The sequence below is a fragment of the Zosterops lateralis genome, assembly GCF_965231275.1.
Source record: "Zosterops lateralis genome assembly, chromosome: 20".
NCBI classification, from domain to species: domain Eukaryota; kingdom Metazoa; phylum Chordata; class Aves; order Passeriformes; family Zosteropidae; genus Zosterops; species Zosterops lateralis.
Window position 1 is genome coordinate 674,275 of NC_139780.1, and position 20,942 is coordinate 695,216.

The following is a 20,942-nucleotide window of genomic DNA, read 5'->3' on the forward strand; positions in this document are numbered from 1 at the left end:
AAATAAAGCTTTCTTCATACACTTTAAGGTTTTGAGCTTACTTTGCTCTTCTCCTAATCTTCTCTCACAGCAGAAAAGGAGTAAATAATTCTAGTGGGTGCTCAACCCACCCATTATTTGGTGCATTGGCCGGGAAACTCAAATTGATAAACTAAAACCACTACACCTGGTCTCCACAGGTTTCTTCAAAGTTTTTAGACAAGCTTCTTATTCCCAACATATTTGGGAAAAGAACTGTTACTTTTATACTTTCTGAAAGCCTTTGACAGTGTTTATTCTTTTCTGTCTTCCTCACTTGGTCATGACTTCAGCTTTTGGAAGGATGCCCCTGCCTGTCCCGCCTTCCTTCCCTCCTGCTCCACATCAGAACTTCTCTCTCTCAGTAACTGATGGAGTTGAGGCATTTCCTCTGCAGCACAGACTCTTTAAATCAACTCCAGCTCCCTGCAAAGGTTTCACCCTTGTCTCTGCTCCTTTCAGTTTCTTTTTAACCTGCTGCCTCATTCTGATGGATTTTTCCTTTGCAAATCAAGGGATTTCACTTCACTCAAGTTTTTGGCTTGGGTTACCTCTGCAGGATCTGTGAGTGCACTTGTGTTCACTGCCAGCACAATTCTGCACCAAGTTCTGCACTCAAGTTCCCAGAAAAAAAGTCAAAATTATCTTCCCCTCTCTAGATTCCTCCACCAGATGTTTCCCAAGGGTGTCATTCTTGGACTGGGGTGCCAGTTTTCTCCCATTGTTTTTCCTGGTTTAAAGCTCCATATTCCTTATTATTCTGTATTTTTCCTATCTGGAAAAGCAGGTGTTTCAGCTTATTGCTTGGTTTATCACGTTGTGTTTTCTCTGTTCTACAGAAAATGTGAAAGCTAATTATGCTTCAAGAAAGGTAATTAGCATTTAGCTGTTATTCATCGTGTAAGTGCAGAATAATTGTTTGTTTTGTTGTCCTTAATAAATACATAAACATCCAGACAGATGAACCCACAGCACAGATCCAGCTCTGCTCATACCAAGGAATTAAAAATAATTGCTCTCTTTGGAATTTCAGAATGAAATGTATCACTGAATGAAACATTTTCTTTAGAACCTCAGAGAAAAGCAAGAAATGACAGGACTTTGCAAGCAGTTTATTTTCATTGCTCACTGAATAATAACTGTGATAACTATTTAACCCTCACTCAGCTCTTCCTGTTGATGCTGATCATGTTTGACACCACAAACCAGCACATCAGTAAGAAAATAAGCTGTAACTGAAAACTTCTCATTAAGTAGGATTTTGTTTTTTAAACACCTGTTATGGGAATAACACTGCTGTCCTGGTTTAGGGCAAATTTGGGGAGGAAACCCCTGAATGGGATCCCTCTAGAAAATAAATTCAAGCAACTCCTCCCCAGGTTTGAGAGCTGGTTTGAGAAAAAAATCCTTAGAGAAAAGTGGAAAAAACCAGTTTATTCAACAAGCAAAAGGCTCACAAGCATAAAAATTTATGAGTAATATTAAACAATAATATTCTTGCTGTTCTGAAGAGAGATGGCAAAATTGAGAAAGCTCTTGCTGTGGGTTGTAGCTCAGCTGGCCCAGGCTCTTATCAGTTCCTCCAGGCTGGAAAATGCTGTCCTGAGCCCCAGTGGGCTGCAGGCCTGAGCTCCTGGTGTTTGCTGGGGTTTTCAGTCCAGAACAGGTTTAAACAGTTCTAAGAAAAAGAAAAAAAAACAGTCCAGGGAACTTCTCTGCCTCAGCTTGCTAAAAACTGACTAAAAAGGCAAGGAGAGCTCTGTCTCACTGTCCATCTGCAGACAACACAGCCCAGGAGCAGCGAGTGCAGTTCCTGAAAACAAACTGTGCACTTCTTCTTTCCCCCCTTCACTCTCTGAAAGGTGTAAAACTCAATATCCATAAACAGAACAGACAATTGGGAATATGAGCATCGTAAAGTCCAGGAGAACTGCCTTTAACTGCAGTGGGAAATGTGCAAGGTAAAGAAATTGCTGAAGAGCTGAATGCTGGACAGAATGGTACAGGTGGCATTTTTAGATCAAAGGCTAAATCCTCAAAGAACAAAAGAAAGTTACTGCAGAGAGAACAAAAAGCATCAGCCCTAATATTGCACATTGAATGTCAGCTGGCTGTGCAGAGAGGAATGAAATGGGACTTTGGTAGCAGTCAGTGTTCAGTGCTGCTGTTCCTGCAGCTGAGCCCCCATTTCCCTGTCTGTTCCTGAAGCTGCTGAGGTTATGGAGACAATGATTCCCTTATTGCTCTTGTGCTTCTGTGACAGAATCCCCTGAGCTGGAGGGGACCCACAGGGATCACCCAGCCCAGCTCCTGTCCCTGCCCAGACCCCCCAACAATCCCCCCTGGGCACCCCTGGCAGGGCTGTCCAAAGGCTCCTGGAGCTCTGTGCCCATTCCCTGGGGAGCCTGGGCAGTGCCAGCACCTCTGGGGGAAGAGCCTTTCCTTTATGTCCACCCTGAGCCTGCCCTGGCCCAGCTCCAGCCCCTCCCTGGCTCCTGTCCCTGTCCCAGAGCAGAGATTGGGGCTGCCCCTCTTTTTCACCTCACCAGGAAGTTATAACAGAGATGAGTCTCCCCTCAGTCTCCTCTTCTCCAGGTTGAACAGACCGAGTGACCTGAGTAAAAACTGCTCTTCTAAATCACACCAGCAAAGCCACAGAACAAAACCTGCCAGGCCATTCTCCAGCACTGACTCAGCACCAGAAGGAAAACTCCGAGCCTGCAGTTACACATTTTCCAGGGTTTGAGTGCACAGTACCCAGCCATGAGAACAGAGAAAGGAGAGATCCCAGATCCCAGATCCCACCATCCTCTACAGTCTCTGTTACTCAAAGGAATTACAGGAATTACAGAAATCCAGGATAGATTTCCCATCACAGCCCTGAGCAGGCTGCAGGACAGTGCCTGAGCCACCCCACACTCACACAGAGCTCTCCTGGATTCCAGGATCTCAGGATTCCAGCTGCATGGCTGAGCTCACACCCTCATTTCCCATGGATCATCAAGCCTATCCTGTAGGATAACACACACCAAAGGTGGCAAATTAACATCAAAACAAAACAAAGACACCCTGAGAACAGGTTTGAGGGAGAGGGGAAATGTTTTACATCATCTCCCAGAGCAAGCTGATGGAATTCCCAATGCTGGGGACAAGGGAATTGGTAATGAGAGAGAAATAAATTCCTTCACCTCTGGGTTGAAATCCAAGTCAGGCTGGTAGTAGCCAAGAGCCATTAGCTCCACATCTGCTAGTTGTTTGGCAGCCCATGTGAAGTGAGTTATATCCCTCAGTGTCCACATCCCAGCCCCGCTAATTGGCACCACATTGGCAATGCAAACACAGGGGTGAAGGTCTGAGCACACAGCAGGCACCAGCTCTGACACCAGGCAGCTCCAGCTTGGAGGACACATGTGAGAAATTACACCTCTGCTCTCTGGAACTCGCTTTAATTGCCTCGCCATCCTGTCCTGCCCTCAGAATAAAATTGTATCTCCAGGCGAGTCGGCAAACTGTCAGCAATTCCCTGCCCAGCACACTCCTCCTGCAGCAGCAAGACAAATTATTAGGTCCATTACCAGTCAAAACAACTTAAACAACTGCTTAAATTTTAAGCAAAATGCTGCACAGCATTAAATTAAAAATGTTTGGATAATAGTTATCAATATCCATATAAACAGTATCTTTCATTCAATCCCAGTTTTTAATGCAAAAATGTAATGCTCACTAAAAAGGCAGTAAAAATATAATCTTACAGATATATTTTATACAGATCCCAAATAAAAAGCTCTTTTCTTTTTGTCTTTCCTTCTTCTGCAGCTTCCCAACAGAGAGTGCACAGGACCAAAGCTGATTTGAAAACACAACCCATTAACTTTTAGAGAATTATTCTTTTTATTGCCCCATGGTAAAACATTTCTTTCTGAGGACAGAAAAAAAGAAGTAGTTAGCTCTTGATACATAGTAATTAAAGAAAATTGATTTTTCATATCATCTGAATATTGCAGCATAAAAAAAAGTCTAAACTACGAGGGAAGGAAACTCATGTTACAGTTTAGAAACTGTTCCTGATGTTTACACATCACTTCAGTTTAAAGAACTGCTTATGATGGGAACATGATGAAAGCTGTTGAGCATGAAGGGAGATGGAAATGAAGCCAAAAGAAGCATCTTTGCCAGAACTCTACAAAAAAAAAGAGAATCAGAGTCAGTTACTTTGGGAGGGACCTCTGGAGTTTTCCAATGCAATCAGCTGCTCAAAGAATGGCCAACTTCAAAGTGGGGTGAGGCTGCCCAAAGATATTGTAGATGAAAGCACAACACAGTATAGCCTGGCAAAATCAATCCACCTATACAGAATTTTTTTTTTTTTTTTTTTTTTTTTTTTGCAAGGCAAATCTTCTCTTCATTTGCCACTGCTCTGGAAACAATTCCACTCTAAGCTGTTCTGAGAAGCAATAAGTCTATCAGGAACAGGGATACACTGCAAAGGACACAAACCTAATCTGAGCACCCAGTAGCACCAAGGGATGCAGAATTTCAGCTGCCAGAATGCAGACTTGAGGCCAGGAGACTCTCAGAGAGCTTGAAAAGTCCACTTGAGGATTCTGTCTTCTTTTCTCCTCTGCTCTCATGAAACCCCACCTGTGCCCAGCTTTGGGAGCCTCAGCACTGAAAAGACATGGAGCAGCAGAGGCCAGAGAGATGCTCCAAGGGCTGCACCCCTCTGATCTGGAGCCACATTGGGAGTGTTCACCTGGAGAAAAGAATTCTCCTTGGAGACCTCAGAGCACCTTCCAGGGCCTAAAGAGGCTTGTAAAAGGAGGGAGGTGATGACAGGACAAGGGGGAATGGCTTCACACTGCCATTAAATTAGATATTAGGAAGAAATTCCTCCCTGTGAGGGTGGGGGGCCCTGGCACAGGGTGCCCAGAGAAGCTGTGGTTGCTCCTGGATCCCTGGAAGGGTCCAAAGCCAGGTGGGATTGAGCTTGGAGCAGCCTGGGACAGTGGGAGGTGTCCCTGTCCATGGCAGGAGTGGGACTGGATGGGCTTTTCTTCCAACCCAAACCAGCCTGAAATTCTGTGATTCAAGATGGACCAAAGGATTTGATCTCTCTTTCCCCAGAGCTCCAACATCCCTGTCAGGCTATCCCTGTACTGCTTCTGGCAGCAAGGACACAATCTTCTTTTCCCCTTCATCTTTAAGACTTAAGGCTGGAATAAGGTTAAAATTCTGTGATTTATTGAGCTGCTTCACTGAGCAGCTCCCACATGCCCTGCTGAACCCTCGTGCAGGTATCAAACAAGCATTTATACTCAAAATACATCTTTTCTCACACCAAATATAGGAATAATACCAAACTCCTGAGTTTCCTGAGAGTAATTCCTCTCCATTCAGAAAACAGGAGGGGGTCCAAGAAAGAACTTCTCTGCAGGGGAGGAAGGCAGGAAGGAAGGAAATGTGAATTACATACACCTCTAGATAAGTTCCCCTTTAGAAAAAAAGGAAGGAAATTAGAGTTAACTGAAAAGAGCATGTTTAGCATCAGTGCACAAGCTGGGGGAAAAAACCTCGGAAATCCTGGCCAGAGATAATGCTGCCTCCTCCTGTCCCTGCAGGGCCTGGCACAGGGGAGAGGGACATTGCTCACCCTTTTATCAGCACTTTGAAGTCACAAATCACAGTCACCGTCTGGTGATCACCTCTCCCTGTGTCACCCTGGGTTTCTTTGGAATAAGGCTGTTAAAAAACATGTGTTTTCACTTTTTATTATTATTATTATTAAAAAGGGATAACTCATAACTGAGCAGAGACAAAGGCTCTGTTGATACAACAACATATGGATTAAATCTGAAAGGAGAAGGAAAGCTGCTCTAATAAACTGACAATCCTGCTCAGAGGCCTTACATCCAGATTAGTGTCATAAATCATGAGCAAAGATTTCTCTTTGGCTGAAACAACCATTTATTTAGGAATGGAACAAGGGTATTTTAAAATTGCTCTGGACATTGTCCACAAAAGACTTTCTCATTTTTGGTTCTTGTTTGTTTGTTTGTTTTCTGTTCAGTTTTAAGCTGGACAGAAGTTCTGTAAAGTTCTGCATTTGCTTTACTTAAAAATGGTTAATTTTTGGTGCTTAAACCTCTGACAAATCAGCCAGACAGCACCACTGAGCTCCTACAGAAACAAGAGAAAAAAAATAAAGGAAAAAGTTGGTTCTTGCTCCATTACATCAGGCAGAAAACTGCCCGAAATTTAAGCTTTCCCCATTACGCCCCTCATGTGTATTTTAACAGTTATATTTGTTCCTTTAACCTCTATTAGAAGGGGTTTTTTCACTCTTTTTTAAGCAAGAGACACTCTGTGGTATTGCTGCCTTCTCTTCTCACACACAAATTGTCCCACAGTGGTTTCTGAGCCCAGCACAAGGACCTGCCCCACTGGCCAGCTCAGACAAATGTGTCACCACACAACACAGCTGGTCTTCAAACGGTGACAAAAACCAAAACATCATCACCCTGAAACGAAACTTTCAGTTCCACAGAACTGCTCTGTGAGAAAATTCCTGGGAGATGTTACTCAAAACTGGAAGAAAGTGTTTTCCTACGAGCAGGATAGAGCTCCTCTCAATATGTTCTGTAGTGTCCCTGGCTCTTGGATTGCCAGGAGTTTTAAAACACCCAAACTGTGGTAAAACACAAGGGGGATCTGGATATGGGATGGAGGATGACACTAAAGAGGTGAAGATTTTGGCTGAAGCCTCTGCCATTCATTGCCAGCCTTAAAAACACTTACAGAAATCACAGGAGTACAAGAAACTCTTCAAACCCATTAAAAACCACAACCTTCAGTTGCACAGATGAGATGCTTTAAGCTCAGCGACTGTTTTTATCTCTGTCTCACAGAGATGAGCCCCTGTGTATTCAATTCCACCTTAAAATTCATCTGCCAGCCAGACAAATAAAAGGTTCCTCAGGAATTCCAGCTGATGCAGAAAAAAGACACCAAGGAGATGGAAAGTTCTGGGGGGGATAGGAAGGGAAAGTGCAAGAGGAGATTAAAAATTAGGAGAGGAAAAAGAAGGCCTGAGCAGGACTTTTTCTTACTATTCTGCTGGGGATGAGTCAGTGCTAATTGCTCTCCAGGCTTCTGGGGCTTTGGTTTGGCTTTCTAAAAGCAAAACAAGGTATGTTTGGACAAAGGTGAGGTTGTGTTTGTGTTTACAATTTCATTCCTGCATATAAAGAATGCTGCTCCTTGGACAACGAACTAAAAACATGGGGGAATCAAAAGTCATGCAAATGATCTGGCTCTATAAACTTGCCAGAACAGAAGTGCCACCAAAGCAGTTTAACAATAATCGTCGTCTTAAATTTGACTTCTCCGGCTCCTGCTTTGTTCAGCGTTTTAATTATATTTTAAAAAAATTCTAAACCACTTCGTATTTCAAAGCACATTTATATGCATTGATTCATTCTCCCGAGGTAAAAATCATTATCCTCTTTTTGACACAAGGAAAGTGAAAGGAGACACAACAAACCATTTGTCAAAGGCACAGACAGAACTGGAGGAAGGGCTGGCACTAAAACCCAACAGTTTCTGAAACACCTTTTTTATCAAGGATTTACTTGATTTACTAATTACTTGATTTACTATTGATTTACAAGGATTTACTATTTTTATCAAGGATTTACTTTTTTCAAAGACAACAGGAACCAGAAAAAAAATATATCCCAAATGGATTTATATTTAGGATCAGGGCAGTTGATGGGGTAAAGGGCGCAAGAAAAATAAGTTCATTAATTTACATTTGGAAAACTGCAGTGAATTCATTCCATATAGAGCACAGGCATGAAATCAGCCCATGGCACAGGCAGCCCTGCCTTGGATCAGGGTAATCCAGCTCCAGATTCCTCCTTTCTGCTGCTCTGGAGGCAAAGGAGGTTTGCAGGATTTCTGTGCAGAGCCTGCGGGGATGTGGCTCCCTGGGCGGTTCCAGAGTGCCCTCTAACGAGGCTGCAGCTGCATTTCACACACAGGGACACCGGGAAAATCCAAAACCAGCCTGGTTTCCTCTTGGAAACGGCAAATCAGATGACAGACAGTAACTGGTGACTGCTCTGGCACAGGTATTTCATCCTGCCCTGCAGTGTGCAAGCTCTGATTGGTAAATACCTCAGCAGGCAGCAGGATTAGAGAAAAATGTAGGAAAATGTACAGTTCTACCACTCCAAGAGGAGAAAGGATACTGAGTCAGATAAAAGTTACCCAGCACAACCTTCCTCTGTAAGGAATTGCTGGGTAACTTTTCAACGGATGACATAGTTAAATCAAACTTTACAAAAATAAATTAATGCCATCAATGAAGTTCACGACTCAAAATTTAATCTCCTTGAATATATTCCTTAATACGCTGGTGAACCATAAAACCCTGACAGTTTGGTCTGCACCCAGGAGTGGTCACACAAAGGGCAGTGGTGGAACAGGACTGGCCACAGGCTCATCCAGCACACACATGGTTTATTGCCCAATTCCAATGCCCAATTTATTGCCCAATTCCCTTTCACCCACCCACATAAACTAATAAACCCTCCTGCAAACCACAGTTGTTCCTATTGAGACACAAACCCCGCGCTGATCCTCAGAAGAGAAATTCACTTTAATAACCTCAGCACCGCACTGTCAGAGTGTTCCTTGCCCTTGAAGCTGTGCCAGGAGAGCACAGGGGCTCAGAGCAGGCTCAGGAGAGGCACAGTAACTCTGTCCCCTCCCTCCCCCCTGTCCTGCACCAGGACATCCCATTGAGGTGTCCTGCACCCATTGAGGTGTCCCCTGACACCCCAGCTGGGAGCAGAAGGAGCAAATGTTCCTTTCCCAAGCTCCCACAAGGCAGAATGGAAAGGGGCAGAAGTTACTGGAGCTGCAGTGCCCCCATCCTGCCAGATGTGTGCCAGAACAGACCTGGCAGACCCAGCCCAAGTGCCAAACTCACCCCGAGGGAGGCTGGTGAAGGTCTCAGCTGCTGGGTGATGTCTGGGGATCCCTCTGGCACCAGGAGCTGTGAGGAAGCAAACAGGGCTGTGAGCAGCTGGACACCTGTACACCCAACACCTCAGCCCTGCAGGGCCTGGCTGGTGCAGGCTGGCAGACACACACTGGTGTGGGCAGCACATCCTGCCTTGAACCATCTCACACACTGGCCAACTTCTTAATTTCTTGCTCAGCATCTTTATTGTAACGTTAAGATTGTGAGGTGCAATGAGGGGAGACCTCAGAGGAACCTGGGGAGCAGTGGAGGGGCAGCTCCAGTCTCAGGGGACAGGGACAGGAGCTGTGTCAGGCCCGGGCTGCAGAGCAGGGAAAGGTTTTTCCCCTCAGAGGGTGGAATAAGCCCTGGAAAAGCTCCCCAGGGAATGGGCACAGAGCTCCAGGAGCCTTTGGACAGCACTGCCAGGGGTGCCCAGGGGGGGATTGTTGGGGGGTCTGGGCAGGGACAGGGGCTGGGATTGATCCCTGTGTGTCCCCTCCAGCTCAGGGGATTCTGTCACAGAAGCACAAGAACAATAAGGGAATCATTGTCTCCATAACCTCGGCAGCTTCAGGAACAGACAGGGAAATGGGGGCTCAGCTGAAGGAACAGCAGCACTGAACACTGACTGGTGAGTGGCAGCCCTGCTGCCTTAGGGACTCCAGACAGAGCTTTGCTGATGGAGCATTTACATCCCACAAGACGCATTTTGCTGGTTTTGCTCCAAATGTTAAAATTTGATTATTTCTGTCCTACTGCTTGCACAAACTGGCCTGGCCCCTGAGACTGCCCAGGGAGTGAACACACCTCCAGCATTGAGATCCTTCAGCTCCCAACTCTGCCAGGCCTTCTCCTCCTCCCAAACCCCTCCTGTAATTCCCTCCATCACTGCTGGGAAAGGGGGTCACATTGAACAGAATTTGTGATCCTGTGTGTGCTTTGGAAAGGCTGACAGGATCCAGCTGTGGGATAACTTCCCACAGATAAATCCCACACATTTCCAGAGTGCCTGAGTCACCACTCAGCTCTCTCCTCTTGAATGGGCCTGAATAAACTCAACTTATTAAGGGCTTTTTTTTTTTTTTTTTTCTCCAGAACCAGAGCATTTCTGTGGCCTGCCCTGAAGTCCCCAGTATTTTTCTATCTCACTGCAGAGCTCCTGGAGCCAGAGATGTCCCGGTAGCCTGTTCTAGCCACAGGCACACACGTGGCTGCTGCAGCCTGATTTTCTTTAGAAAAACTGAAAACCACACAAGGAACCAAGTCCTCCCCCAGCAGTGCAGATCAGATTGATGCACCTGTGTCCTGCCACTCCCAGTGGCTGTGGGGGAAGCTGTTGTGGTATTAAGATGTTCCTGGGCACATGGAGCCCCCCAGGCAGGCCACAGCACCTTGTTGTCCCTGCCCTGTCCCCTGTGTGTCAGCAGGGCCCCCAAAGGGCAGAGGTTACACACCTGCCCTGGGCTCAGCCCAGCTCTGGGAGCAGCTGGTTCTCCCTCATCCACAGCTTTAACAGCTAAGGCATGGTTTGTCTTAAAGCCCTTCTTACACTTTGTATGGCAACATCACCTTAATTAACTTGTCAGGCTGCACTGAAGTTCAGTTCCTTGGAAAATGCAGGTACGTGGCTCTGAGCATTCATCAGCACACTCAGACATACACTGAAATCCTTCCCAAGGAGGAACACCAGTGGAGGAATCTCCTTTCTCAGCCACATGTGGTTTAGCCTTTAATCTCTACACTCACTGCACCTGCAGGATCTGATTATACAGTTTTACCCGCCCATTTCACACCAGTCCTGCTGCTGACATCACCTTAACAAACTTTCCTTTCCTGAACCACATTTTATCTTCCCACGTGCGGACAATTCTCGCAGCACTTCCAATTCCACTGACTGATTCCTCTTTCTCATTCTCTCCAACATCCCAAACCAGTGTCAGGGAGCCCACGGGGTTTGTTCCAGACTGAACCCCACCAGCTCCACGGGGCTGTCTGGGCGCGGATTTCTTTGGTTTGTTCAGCTGTAATTAACTCGCTCGAGAGGGTTGTGACTCGGTCCTGCCGCCCCGGGGGGCTCAGGGTGCAATCCCCGTTAACTCTGTCCCGGATCTCCCCATCCCGAGGGTTCAGTCCTCACTCTAACCCCGCTCTCCCGGCCCCAGGGGTTCAATCCCGGCTCTAACCCCGCTCTCTCTGCCCCAGGGGTTCAATCCCGGCTCTGACCCCGCTCTCCCGGCCCCAGGGGTTCAATCCCGGCTCTGACCCCGCTCTCTCTGCCCCAGGGGTTCAATCCCCGCTCTGACCCCGCTCTCCCGGCCCCAGGGGTTCAATCCCCGCTCTGACCCCGCTCTCCCGGCCCCAGGGGTTCAATCCCCGCTCTGACCCCGCTCTCCCGGCCCCAGGGGTTCAATCCCGGCTCTGACCCCGCTCTCTCTGCCCCAGGGGTTCAATCCCCGCTCTGACCCCGCTCTCCCGGCCCCGCTCCCGCACTGCCGGGCTCCTCACCCGCCCCCCGGCCAGGCCCAACCCCTCTGCCCGGCCTGGCCCAGCCCGCCCTGGGGTACCGGCACGGCACGGCCCGGCCTGGCGGCCCCGGAGCCGCCTCGTGGCGCGATGCGGACTCCCCGGAGCGGCCCCGCGGGCTCGCCGCCGCTCTCAGTGACCGGGGCAGCACCGGCTAAACCCGGCCCCGCCGCCCCGGGCCCGCCCGGGACTGACCTGGCACCGCCTCCCGCCGCTCCGCGCCGCGCACCCGGAACGTCCGGCACAGGGCACCGCGCCCCCGCCGGGCTCCTGTTCCGGGACACCGCCCTGCAGCGCCGCCAGGGGGCGCTGTCGGCCTTGGCAGGGCCGGCCGGGCGGTACCGTATTTACTGTAGGTAACCCGCACGTCATTCATCTCAGGCCGGGAGACTGTCTACTGTATTAAATTTACATTAAATAATTTATTCAAAAGAGGTCTCCAAACGCTGTTTTGGCTGCGGTAGAGCCGGCCGTGGGCTCGTTTCTGGCGGCTGGTTTGGTGCCTTCAGCGAGCAGCGTCCCCCCAGTGCCCGCTCAGGTGTGGCCGCCGCCCCCAGCGCTCTGTCCCGGTCCGTGTCCCACCCTGGGGTCCATGTCCCATTCCTGGCTCCGTGTCCCATTCCGGGGCCCATGTCCCATCCTGGGTTCTGTGTCCCATCCCGGGGTCCGTGTCCCATTCCTGGCTCCGTGTCTCATCCTGGAGTCCGTGTCCCATCCCGGGGTTCATATCCCATCCTGGGTTCTGTGTCCCATTCTGGGCTCTATGTCCCATCCTGGGGTCCACATCCCATTCCTGGCTCCATGTCCCACTCTGGGCTCCATGTCCCATTCCTGACCCATGTCCCATTCTGAGCTCCATATCCCATTCCTGGCTCCGCATCCCATCCCGGGGTCCGTGTCCCAGTAAGGACTCAGTGTCCCATTCCTGGGTTCATGTCCCATTCTGAGCTCCATATCCCATTCTAGGCTCCGTGTCCCATTCCTGGCTCCGTGTCCCATCCCAGGTCCCTGTCCCCCGTTCCTGTTCCATGTCCCATCCTGGGCTCGGTGTCTCCTCTCTCCGCCCAGGGGAGGAGCGGAGCGGGCAGGTGCCGCCCCGGCAGGTGCGGCTCAGGTGAGTCTCAGGTGCGGCTCAGGTGCGGCCCCGGCAGGTGCGGCCCCGTTCCCCATTCCAGCCCCGTTCCCGTTCCCGTTCCCCGCCCGGCCATGGAGTACCGGGAGCTGCTGCGGCGCTGGCACGAGGCGGTGCGGGCTGCGGACCGCGGGCAATGGGACACCGCCCTGGACACCTTCGGCGGCATCGCCGAGCCCCCGGCCCGGATCTGCTTCAACGTGGGCTGTGTGCAGCTGCTGGCCGGGCGGCCCCGGGCGGCCCTGAGGGTGAGCGGGCCGGGGGCGCCGGGGGTACCGGGAATACCGGGGGGATACCGGGAATACCGGGGGGATACCGGGGATGGGTGGCCGGGCACCCCTGGGGGGTCTCAGAGGGAGCGATGCTGAAATTCCAATTGAAATCCAAAATTCCAGCGGGAATGCGGATGGGGATGTCGAAGGCTGGAGGATGGGAGTGGCTGGAGGAAAAGGTTTAGCAGAGTGAAGCATCGAAAGTGAAAATGTTGGAGTTAAAAAGGTGAGGCCGTCGAGGGCAGTTCAGTGGTGAACTCTGTGATGTTGGGAAACAGCTGGACTCCATCCTTGGGGCCTTTTCCTGCCTTAATGATTCCATGATTCTCTAAATACTATGGAAATCCGGATCAGTGGGCAGAATCATTTTGAAACAAGATGATAGAGACAGTGAGTACTTAAATGAGATACTAGAAACTGCATCTGGCAATGGACTTTAAGCTAAATCAGTTAAAATTGTGGGGTTTAGGTGAAGTTAGCTCATTATTATGTGAATCCATCCCTCCATCCCTCCATCCATCCACTCATCCATCCCTCCCTCCATCCATCCCTCCATCCCTCCCTCCCTCCATCCATCCCTCCCTCCATCCATCCATCCATCCATCCATCCATCCATCCATCCATCCATCCATCCATCCATCCATCCCTCCCTCCATCCATCCCTCCATCCATCCATCCCTCCATCCATCCATCCCTCCATCCATCCATCCATCCATCCATCCATCCATCCATCCATCCATCCCTCCATCCATCCATCCATCCATCCATCCATCCATCCATCCATCCATCCATCCATCCAGATGAACCTTTCCTCAGGCAGTGTGAGGAGGAGCTCAGGCTGTGCAGGAGGGGCTGGGGCAGCACCCTGGGGCCCTGGGCAGGGCTGGGGCTGTTTGGGGCACACTGAGCACACAGCAGTGGTGCCAGGGAGATAAGGGAGAGCTCAGGAGAGATTTCTAAGCTCCAGTCTGGGGCAGGGACTGGGAAGAAGCTCAGCTCCACTTCCGTGTGGCTCAACGGTTGGTTTAATTCATTTATGGCCCGGCGAGGCAGACGTTCCTGCACAGTGTCTGTGGGGTCACAGAGACTCATTGTCACCTGCAGGGCTGTTCCTGTTCGGGCAGGGCGAGGGACAGCTGGGCTCTCAGGAGTTGTTACCCCCACAAGGTGTCTGGGGAGGGCAGGAGCACAGCCCTGCTGCTGCCCCAGGAGGACTCTTGGCTCTCCCAGCAGCCAAACCATGAGCTGCTGCCAGCTTTGCAAGCACTGCCTGTATTTATCTGGGGCACTGAAGCAGAGTTTGTGTCAGAGGCCATTGTAGGCAGCCCTGCAGCTTCCTCCCTTCACCCTTTCATCACCTCATCCTTCCCCAGCCTGGCCAGCCCTGCTGCTCCCACTGTCCCGGCCAGCTCTGCTCCACTTTTCCCATTTTAAGCAGCCTGGTGGCCAATGCAGCTCATTTGTGTCCAGTCCATTGTAGCAGGGAGGGGTAAAAGTCTGAAGCTCAGCTCAGACAGAGCCAGGAGCTGAAAGATGACTGTGAGCTGTGTCTGGCCCCTTGGAGCTGGACAGAGCCCAGGATTGCCTTGGGGAGGGCAGCTGGAGGTGTGTGATCTGATCCATCCTGTGTTTTTCTCCTCAGGCATTCAATAAAACCATTGAGAAGGACAATTCTCTGGCTGTGGGATATTTCCAGAGAGGGTTTGTCCACCTGCAGCTGGAAATGTGAGTGAGGGGCACAGCCAGTGCAATCTCTGGTCTCTCCTTTCAGTCCTGTTTTATTCCTAAATGATTCTTGGATTCCAAAATTCTTCCAGCAGCCTTGCAGGGTTCACAGGTTCTGCTTTAGCCTTGGAAACTCTGTCACAGGTCAGCAAGTCTTATCTCTGATAAGAGCTGGGGGGCTCAGAGGTGGCTGACACACAAGGTTGCATCCCCTACAGAAAACTCCTGGATGCCACAATGTTATGTTGCCATTCAGATTTTCCTTGGAAATTAAAAAAAAAAAAAAAAAAATTAAAAAAAAATTGTGCTGTTTGGTATGTCTTCACATGAGACTGGCCTTCCTAAAAATGCAACTCTCTGCCAGAAGACTTTGGGGGCCTGATCTCAGTCTCACTGATAAAATATTGAGATTGCTCAAGAAGTGTCATGGGATTGGTTACTCATTGTTCCCACAGTTAAATCACAGTGACATCCTCTTCAGGGAGCTGGGTGAAGTCTTCTACAGAGCTTGTCTTACCTTTGAGCTCAGTTATTTCCTTTCCTGTTGTTTCCCCCATATTTTCCAGACCTTAATCTCCACAAAATGCCTGTTTTTATTTCTGGGGGGGATTTACAGTGAGCAGTTCTGGCTTCTCTGTGGAGGGGCTGTACCTGGGGGTGGACCCCAGGCAGGGCAGCAAAAACAAATGTTCCCCAAAATGGGAAAACATTTTGCTACTTAAAATGGGAAAAGAGGCACTGCAGGGGCAGCAGAGCTGGCAGCTGCCTCCTCCCCAAAGAGCTGATGGTCTCCAGCCCCCCAGGGCTCCTTCCCTCATCAGAAACTGCTCCCACCCCCCTGAGCAGCTTCTCTGGGTTGTGTCCCCCCTGCACAGCCCTTCCTTTCACACCTGCAGCCTCAGTGGGCACCTGCAGGGAATTCAGTTCCATAGCTGGTGTAAATTCAGACCAATCCCTTCCTTATCCTCAGAGGTTCTCTCAGTTTCCTAATGCTGAGGTTCTAAATGTTGAGTTTCTCAGTTGTGACACTCTGTGCCCTCCCTGGTTCCCATCAAGTGGGTTCCCAGCCCTCCACCCCTCCTGAGACATGAGCAGGGAGCTGCCAGCAGTGAGTAATCTTTGTTCTTTACAAAGATGACACATCTCTGGTGCAGCTCTCCTCGCACAGGCTGCAGAGCAGGATGTCTGTTATTTCCCAGTATGGTTTTTAAAGCTTCTTAAACAGTCTCCAGCTTTTTTAGGCTCAGTTCTTGTGTCACCTCTGTGTTGCAGGTATGAAGAAGCTCTGTCTGACTATCACAAGGCCTTCAGTCACCTCAGGCAAAATCCCTTCATTGATTACAAGCAGCTGGGGCTGAGGCACATCCTCTATGCCTGGGAGGTAAGAGCCTGGCTCAGCAATCCTTCCCCACTGCTGGGGGTGTCAGAAACAGGCATGAGTGCTTTTCCAAGACCTTTTCAACAAAGTACATTAGAACGGTAAAAACAATCTCCTTGCAATTTTTCTACAGTAACATAATAATCTCTGGGAAGTTTAGCAAATGATGCAGTTTGAAGAGTAAAATTGTTCCAAGCAGGTGCACAGGAATTTGTGTAAGGAGGTGTTTTTGTCTTCTCTATATAAAAACAAAGTGGTGGCTGCCACATCCCTGGAAGTGTCCAGGGCCAGGTTGGAGGGGCTTGGAAAAACCTGGTCTATAGGAGGTGTCCGTGCCTGTGGAATGGGAATTTTAAGGTCTTTCCCAACCCAAACTAGTCTGGATTCTGTGTAATATTTACACTTGCATGCGTGTAAATACACATGTAAATACACAAGTAAATTCAGTGAGCTCCTCACTCCAAGAGCTGAGAGAGGCTGAAACATTGACAGGTGAGTGCAGAGCTGACCCATCATGCAGACTCCAGGGAATTCAGGGCCATGAAAAGCCTCTTTCCAACTGCAGCAACTGCTCTTAACATTCCCTCTGTGCCTGAACTTACACCCTGTGCTCAGGCTGTGTTTGTCAATGCTTCATCCTGCACCTCTCACTGTCACCCAGAGCCAAACCTGCCACTCCTGTTCAAGGAAGCTCAGACTGTAAATTTTTGTCATATTTGGTCATATGCAAATGATTCCTAGAAACTGTCCCTCACTGGAAGGGTTCATTTTGTTTTCTCCAAGTCCACATGCACAGATTGAAAAGCAGATAGAGGAAAGAGGATTTAACTCCTTACTTCCTTGAGAGTGAGGAGTCATTGTGTAACTCCAGTCAAGCATCTCAGGCAATTTTCATGCACCTCATGCCTGGCAGGAGGAAGCTATCCTTGGCATCCCTGGTATTACCCAAACCTCCCTGGCTTTAACAGCTTCAGTGCCACAGCCCTGCCTTCTCTGGGAAGGGAGCAGTTCCCTGGGAAAGGGCTCAGGAGGAGGAGGAGGATGGGGCCTTTCCTGGTGTGAACACAACCTCTCACTCCAGTCATCACAGGATATCTGCTGGCCCTTTAGATTTGAGATCAGCACCCTGATACAGTTTTATCTCATTCTTACTTGGAGCTCATTTTTAAAAATACACAAACATTATCCTCCAGCAGAACTCCAGCATGGCTTTCCCTGTGCATGGCCTCTGATGTGCTGCAGCTGCTCTTCTCGTGAGAGATGCATGCATGGTTTGAAAACCCAGAAACACCTGCCTCTTGCAGGGCTGTGATACTCCTGGCTGAGTGAGAACTCCCAGGAGGGCCCATCCTGCAGTTCCTGTGCACGTCCATGGTTGCCATTCCCCACATCCCAAACAGCCATGATTAGGGAGTGAAGGAAAAGCATCCTGTGAGCTCCAGGCTTACCCTGAGCAGGGCGTGCAGCCAGGCACACACCTCAATCCCCAGCTGATAAGGCTGTCACAGGAGATAAGGAGCTGTCTGGGGGTGCTCTGCCTGTGGCCCAGCAACTTTCCCACACACAGAGCCCTGGGCAGTGACAGGGAGAGCTCTCCCACTCCCAATATAAACCACAGCTCCCTGACACCCTGTCTGCAGCACTCCCACAGCCTGCACTTCCCCAGGAACAGCCTGACGTGCTGCTGAAGGGTGACAAGCCACAGCTGACAATTTGCACATTCACAGCCCACCACAACATGAAATAGTTTCAGTTATTTTGCAGTGACAGGGAGTCGGGATTACAAAAATCATCACTTAGTTGCATGCAGAAAGAAGCCCAAGAAAAGCTTCCAGGCCTTTTGGATGCAGGAAGGATCAGATTTAAACAGTGTGGAGCCAGAGTCTTCCCCTGCTGTCCCCATGTCTCCCCTCACTTTGACCAGCAGCCCCAGCACACCCAAGCTTTTATTTTTTCCTTTCTGATTGTGAAATTTTCCCAGCTGTGTTGCTCAGAGTGCCTCTCTCGTTGATGAATTTTTTGGTGTTTTAGTTCCTCTCCCTGTTTCTTGGCTGAGTTCAGGAGGATGTGTTGGGTCCTGCCCCTCTGAGCCCCTTCCCTGTGCCCACCCCAGGTGCTGTACAGCACTGCAGCAGTGCAGTGCCACCTGCAGCAGTGGCAGGAGGCCAGAGCCACCCTGGAGAAGGCTGTTGTGTGGAGGCCTGAGAGAAGAGCAGCAGCCCTGGAGCTGGCCCTGGAGCGGGTGCAGGTAAGGCCCCTCTGTGTGTTCCTGGCTGTGTGCATTGTGCATCAGCTCAGGGATGGAGCTAAAAGCTGTCTGAGTGTTCCTGACACCTGCATGTCCTGCCATCCTGCTTGGCCACCTCCTGGCACAGTCTAAACCATTTGCACACAATGCTTTGCCAAACCAGGAGATGGAGGAACTCCATCACCCCCAGGGGCTTCACTGCCCAGCAACACCAGAGTGCAGAATTTTGGGATGATCTCTAAGTGCCTTCCTGGCCCCACACGCTCAGGAGCTCAGTCCCATTTGTACTTGTCCTGCAAAACCAGCTGCCTTGTGCAGAGTTTCATGCACAGAACCCCTACAAGTGCAGGTCTGGAGAGTCTCCCTTTTCATAACACTGGTTTTTTTTCAGTCCCTTTGGCCTCAGAAACAATTGATGGCAGCTCAGATATTAATGTCAATCACTTTTGGAGCTTAAGTAGGGTGTGAAACTGTTTCTAGGGCTGTTTCTAAGTAAAAGTTTCCCGTTAGTCTCCTTTATGATCTGGAAACATTTGCAGATCTCTGATTTACTCTCCCTGAAGGATTCATTAGTTTTTTCTAGCTTCATACTTTATAAGAGATTCATAATTTGTTTTTAACATGATCATCTCTTATGGCATCACATTTGTGCTTGTCCAGTGTATTATTTATATTTGCTATTAGCCCACTACTCTGGGGCTGAAAACATCTGAAATCAAACAGAAAACCTGTTTGGAAGATTTGTCTGATGAACTTTCCTCCACTGCCCACCCAGCCCATGGCAGCAGTGTCAGTTCTTGCCTCCCCACTGGGGAGGGGCTGCTGAGCTCTCACTTTGCTCATGTTTTTGTGGAGTTTGAGTGGCTTTTGTCAAGTTCACAGCCAAAATTTTTGCCCCCAATGTTTTCCTGAAGCTGCTCTTGCACACCTAAGCTGTGTTTCCTTTCCAGTGCTCTGATGTTTCATTCAATGTGAATTGATGGGGTTTTCTTTCCCTGCTCTCCCTGCCCCAGGACCAGCTGCTTTTGGAGCCCATGATGGTCCCCCTTGGGGAACTGTTCAGACCACGAAAGAAGGAGGTTGAGCAGCTGGATTCAAAAGATTTCCTGGGTAAACCCAAGGTAACAGCCATGTCATTTGCACCATTAACAGAGAAAGATCTTTCCTCTGCCATCTCCAGAGAGCAGCGCTGTGCAGGGTGGGCAGAGCTTGCAGTCAAGACACAGAAGCCAAAATTTTTTTAGAATTGCCATTCCTTCTACCAAAAAATCCACTTTGGCACTAAAATACCTTCCCAATCTTGGTCACTTTAAAGTCTGGAAGGGCTGAGCAGGTACTCTGGGAACCCACAGTTGTCCTTTTGCTGCCAATGATGTTTTTAAGACATTTTAAGTTGTCCCAGCTTGCTCAGCCCTGCATTCCCAGGGGGACAAATGCTTTGTCACATCCCTGAATCCAGAGCAGCAGAGAATGTCTCTGACCCCCTCTGTGCCCAGTGCAGTCAGAACAGAGAGCTCCAACACAAATAAAGGAAAGGAAAGTAATAAATTCACACATTTTTTTAAAGAAACCTTGGAAAGACTAAAAAACTGGGACACAAATGGTTGAATCTGTCTGAGGGATCCAGCTCTGCCTCTCCCACTGTGTGCACAGCTCCACATTTTGCCCGACTTTGGGATGCCAGAAGGAAATGGATCTGAACAGATAATCTTGGATGAAGTTTGGGGGTCTCTTTGCCCAGCCTGGATTCACTTATTGCTTTGTTCTCCAACAGGTGATCTCATCCATCATTCCCAATGATGAGTACATTGGCTTCGAGCCTCTCAGGCCCCAGGTGAGCAGCACAGGGCTGTGAAAGGAGGGATGGAACTGCCATGGAGCTCCGGAAAGGGGCTCAGCTCCAAACCATCAGGGGAAGGGTGGGCTCTTGGTAAAACCAGTGTAACACCAGCCTGGGGATCTCCAGGGCCAGGACTCAGTGATGGGAATCTCCAGCCTTTTAAAGATGCATTTTTTGGCTCTTCACCATGTCAGAGCAATGGTGCTTTGCTGTGCTCAGCCTGTCTCTGCTCAGCACTTCAGTGAATGTGTCAGTGTGAGCACAGCAGCCTCACACCGTGCTGGGAGTTCTTGGAACAAGGAGAGGGGGAAGAAATTATTTCACTTCTTGATGAGGTTAAGAGGGAGGGGAAGGAAGAGAAGGTCCATACTAGTGAGGTGTGGAGCAGCAGACTTTTTTCTGGGCGGAATGGAATGACAAATGGGGTCAAGAGTGAAGATGAAATGGCACAGGCAGGAGGTGAGGTGGCACTGTCACAGATCCTGTTGTTTGTCCCACAGAAACAAGGCTTCTATGAACCCAGTGCCGATGCTCTGCGGTGAGTGCTCAGTCCCACCTTGGCCTTGCCCTTCTCCCACTGCTGCTCACAAAGTCTTTTGTTCTCTGGTGCCTTTGTGTGGAGAGTCCAAGGGATCGACACCCTTCTCACCAGGGCTGGGATGAAGGACAAACACACAAAGGCTCCTGTGCCTGCAAAGGACACGGCGGGTCCCTCTGCAGGAGCCTCTGGGCAGTTTGCAGGGCCTGTTCCATAGTCCCGGGAGTCGGGCAGGGATCG

General features: G+C 49.5%; 2 protein-coding genes across 9 annotated transcripts in view; one reads left to right on the top strand and one right to left on the bottom strand.

Annotated features, from left to right (window-relative positions):
* EXD3 (exonuclease 3'-5' domain containing 3) overlaps nt 1-11,835 on the bottom strand; it is a gene marked incomplete at its 3' end in the record, with an annotated part of 206,575 nt that extends 194,740 nt beyond the window's left edge. For 4 of the 7 annotated variants that reach the window (XM_083875864.1, XM_083875859.1, XM_083875866.1 and 1 more), the window contains exons 1-2: nt 11,765-11,835; nt 9,011-9,076 (exon numbers count right to left, since the gene is read on the bottom strand). The other 3 variants (XM_083875862.1, XM_083875860.1, XM_083875861.1) reach the window with 3 other exon arrangements.
* A 940-nt stretch (nt 11,836-12,775) lies between these two features.
* The window catches only part of NOXA1 (NADPH oxidase activator 1), a gene marked incomplete at its 5' end in the record, with an annotated part of 101,363 nt that continues 93,196 nt past the window's right edge, over nt 12,776-20,942 (top strand). For both annotated transcript variants that reach the window (XR_014591459.1, XM_083875876.1), the window contains 7 exons: nt 12,776-12,949; nt 14,616-14,698; nt 15,971-16,079; nt 18,190-18,324; nt 19,338-19,445; nt 20,099-20,158; nt 20,665-20,702. Coding sequence is in view for 1 of the 2 variants with exons in the window: in XM_083875876.1 (XP_083732002.1) it covers nt 12,776-12,949; nt 14,616-14,698; nt 15,971-16,079; nt 18,190-18,324; nt 19,338-19,445; nt 20,099-20,158; nt 20,665-20,702 (707 nt within the window). The remainder of the gene's footprint in view (nt 12,950-14,615; nt 14,699-15,970; nt 16,080-18,189; nt 18,325-19,337; nt 19,446-20,098; nt 20,159-20,664; nt 20,703-20,942) is intronic.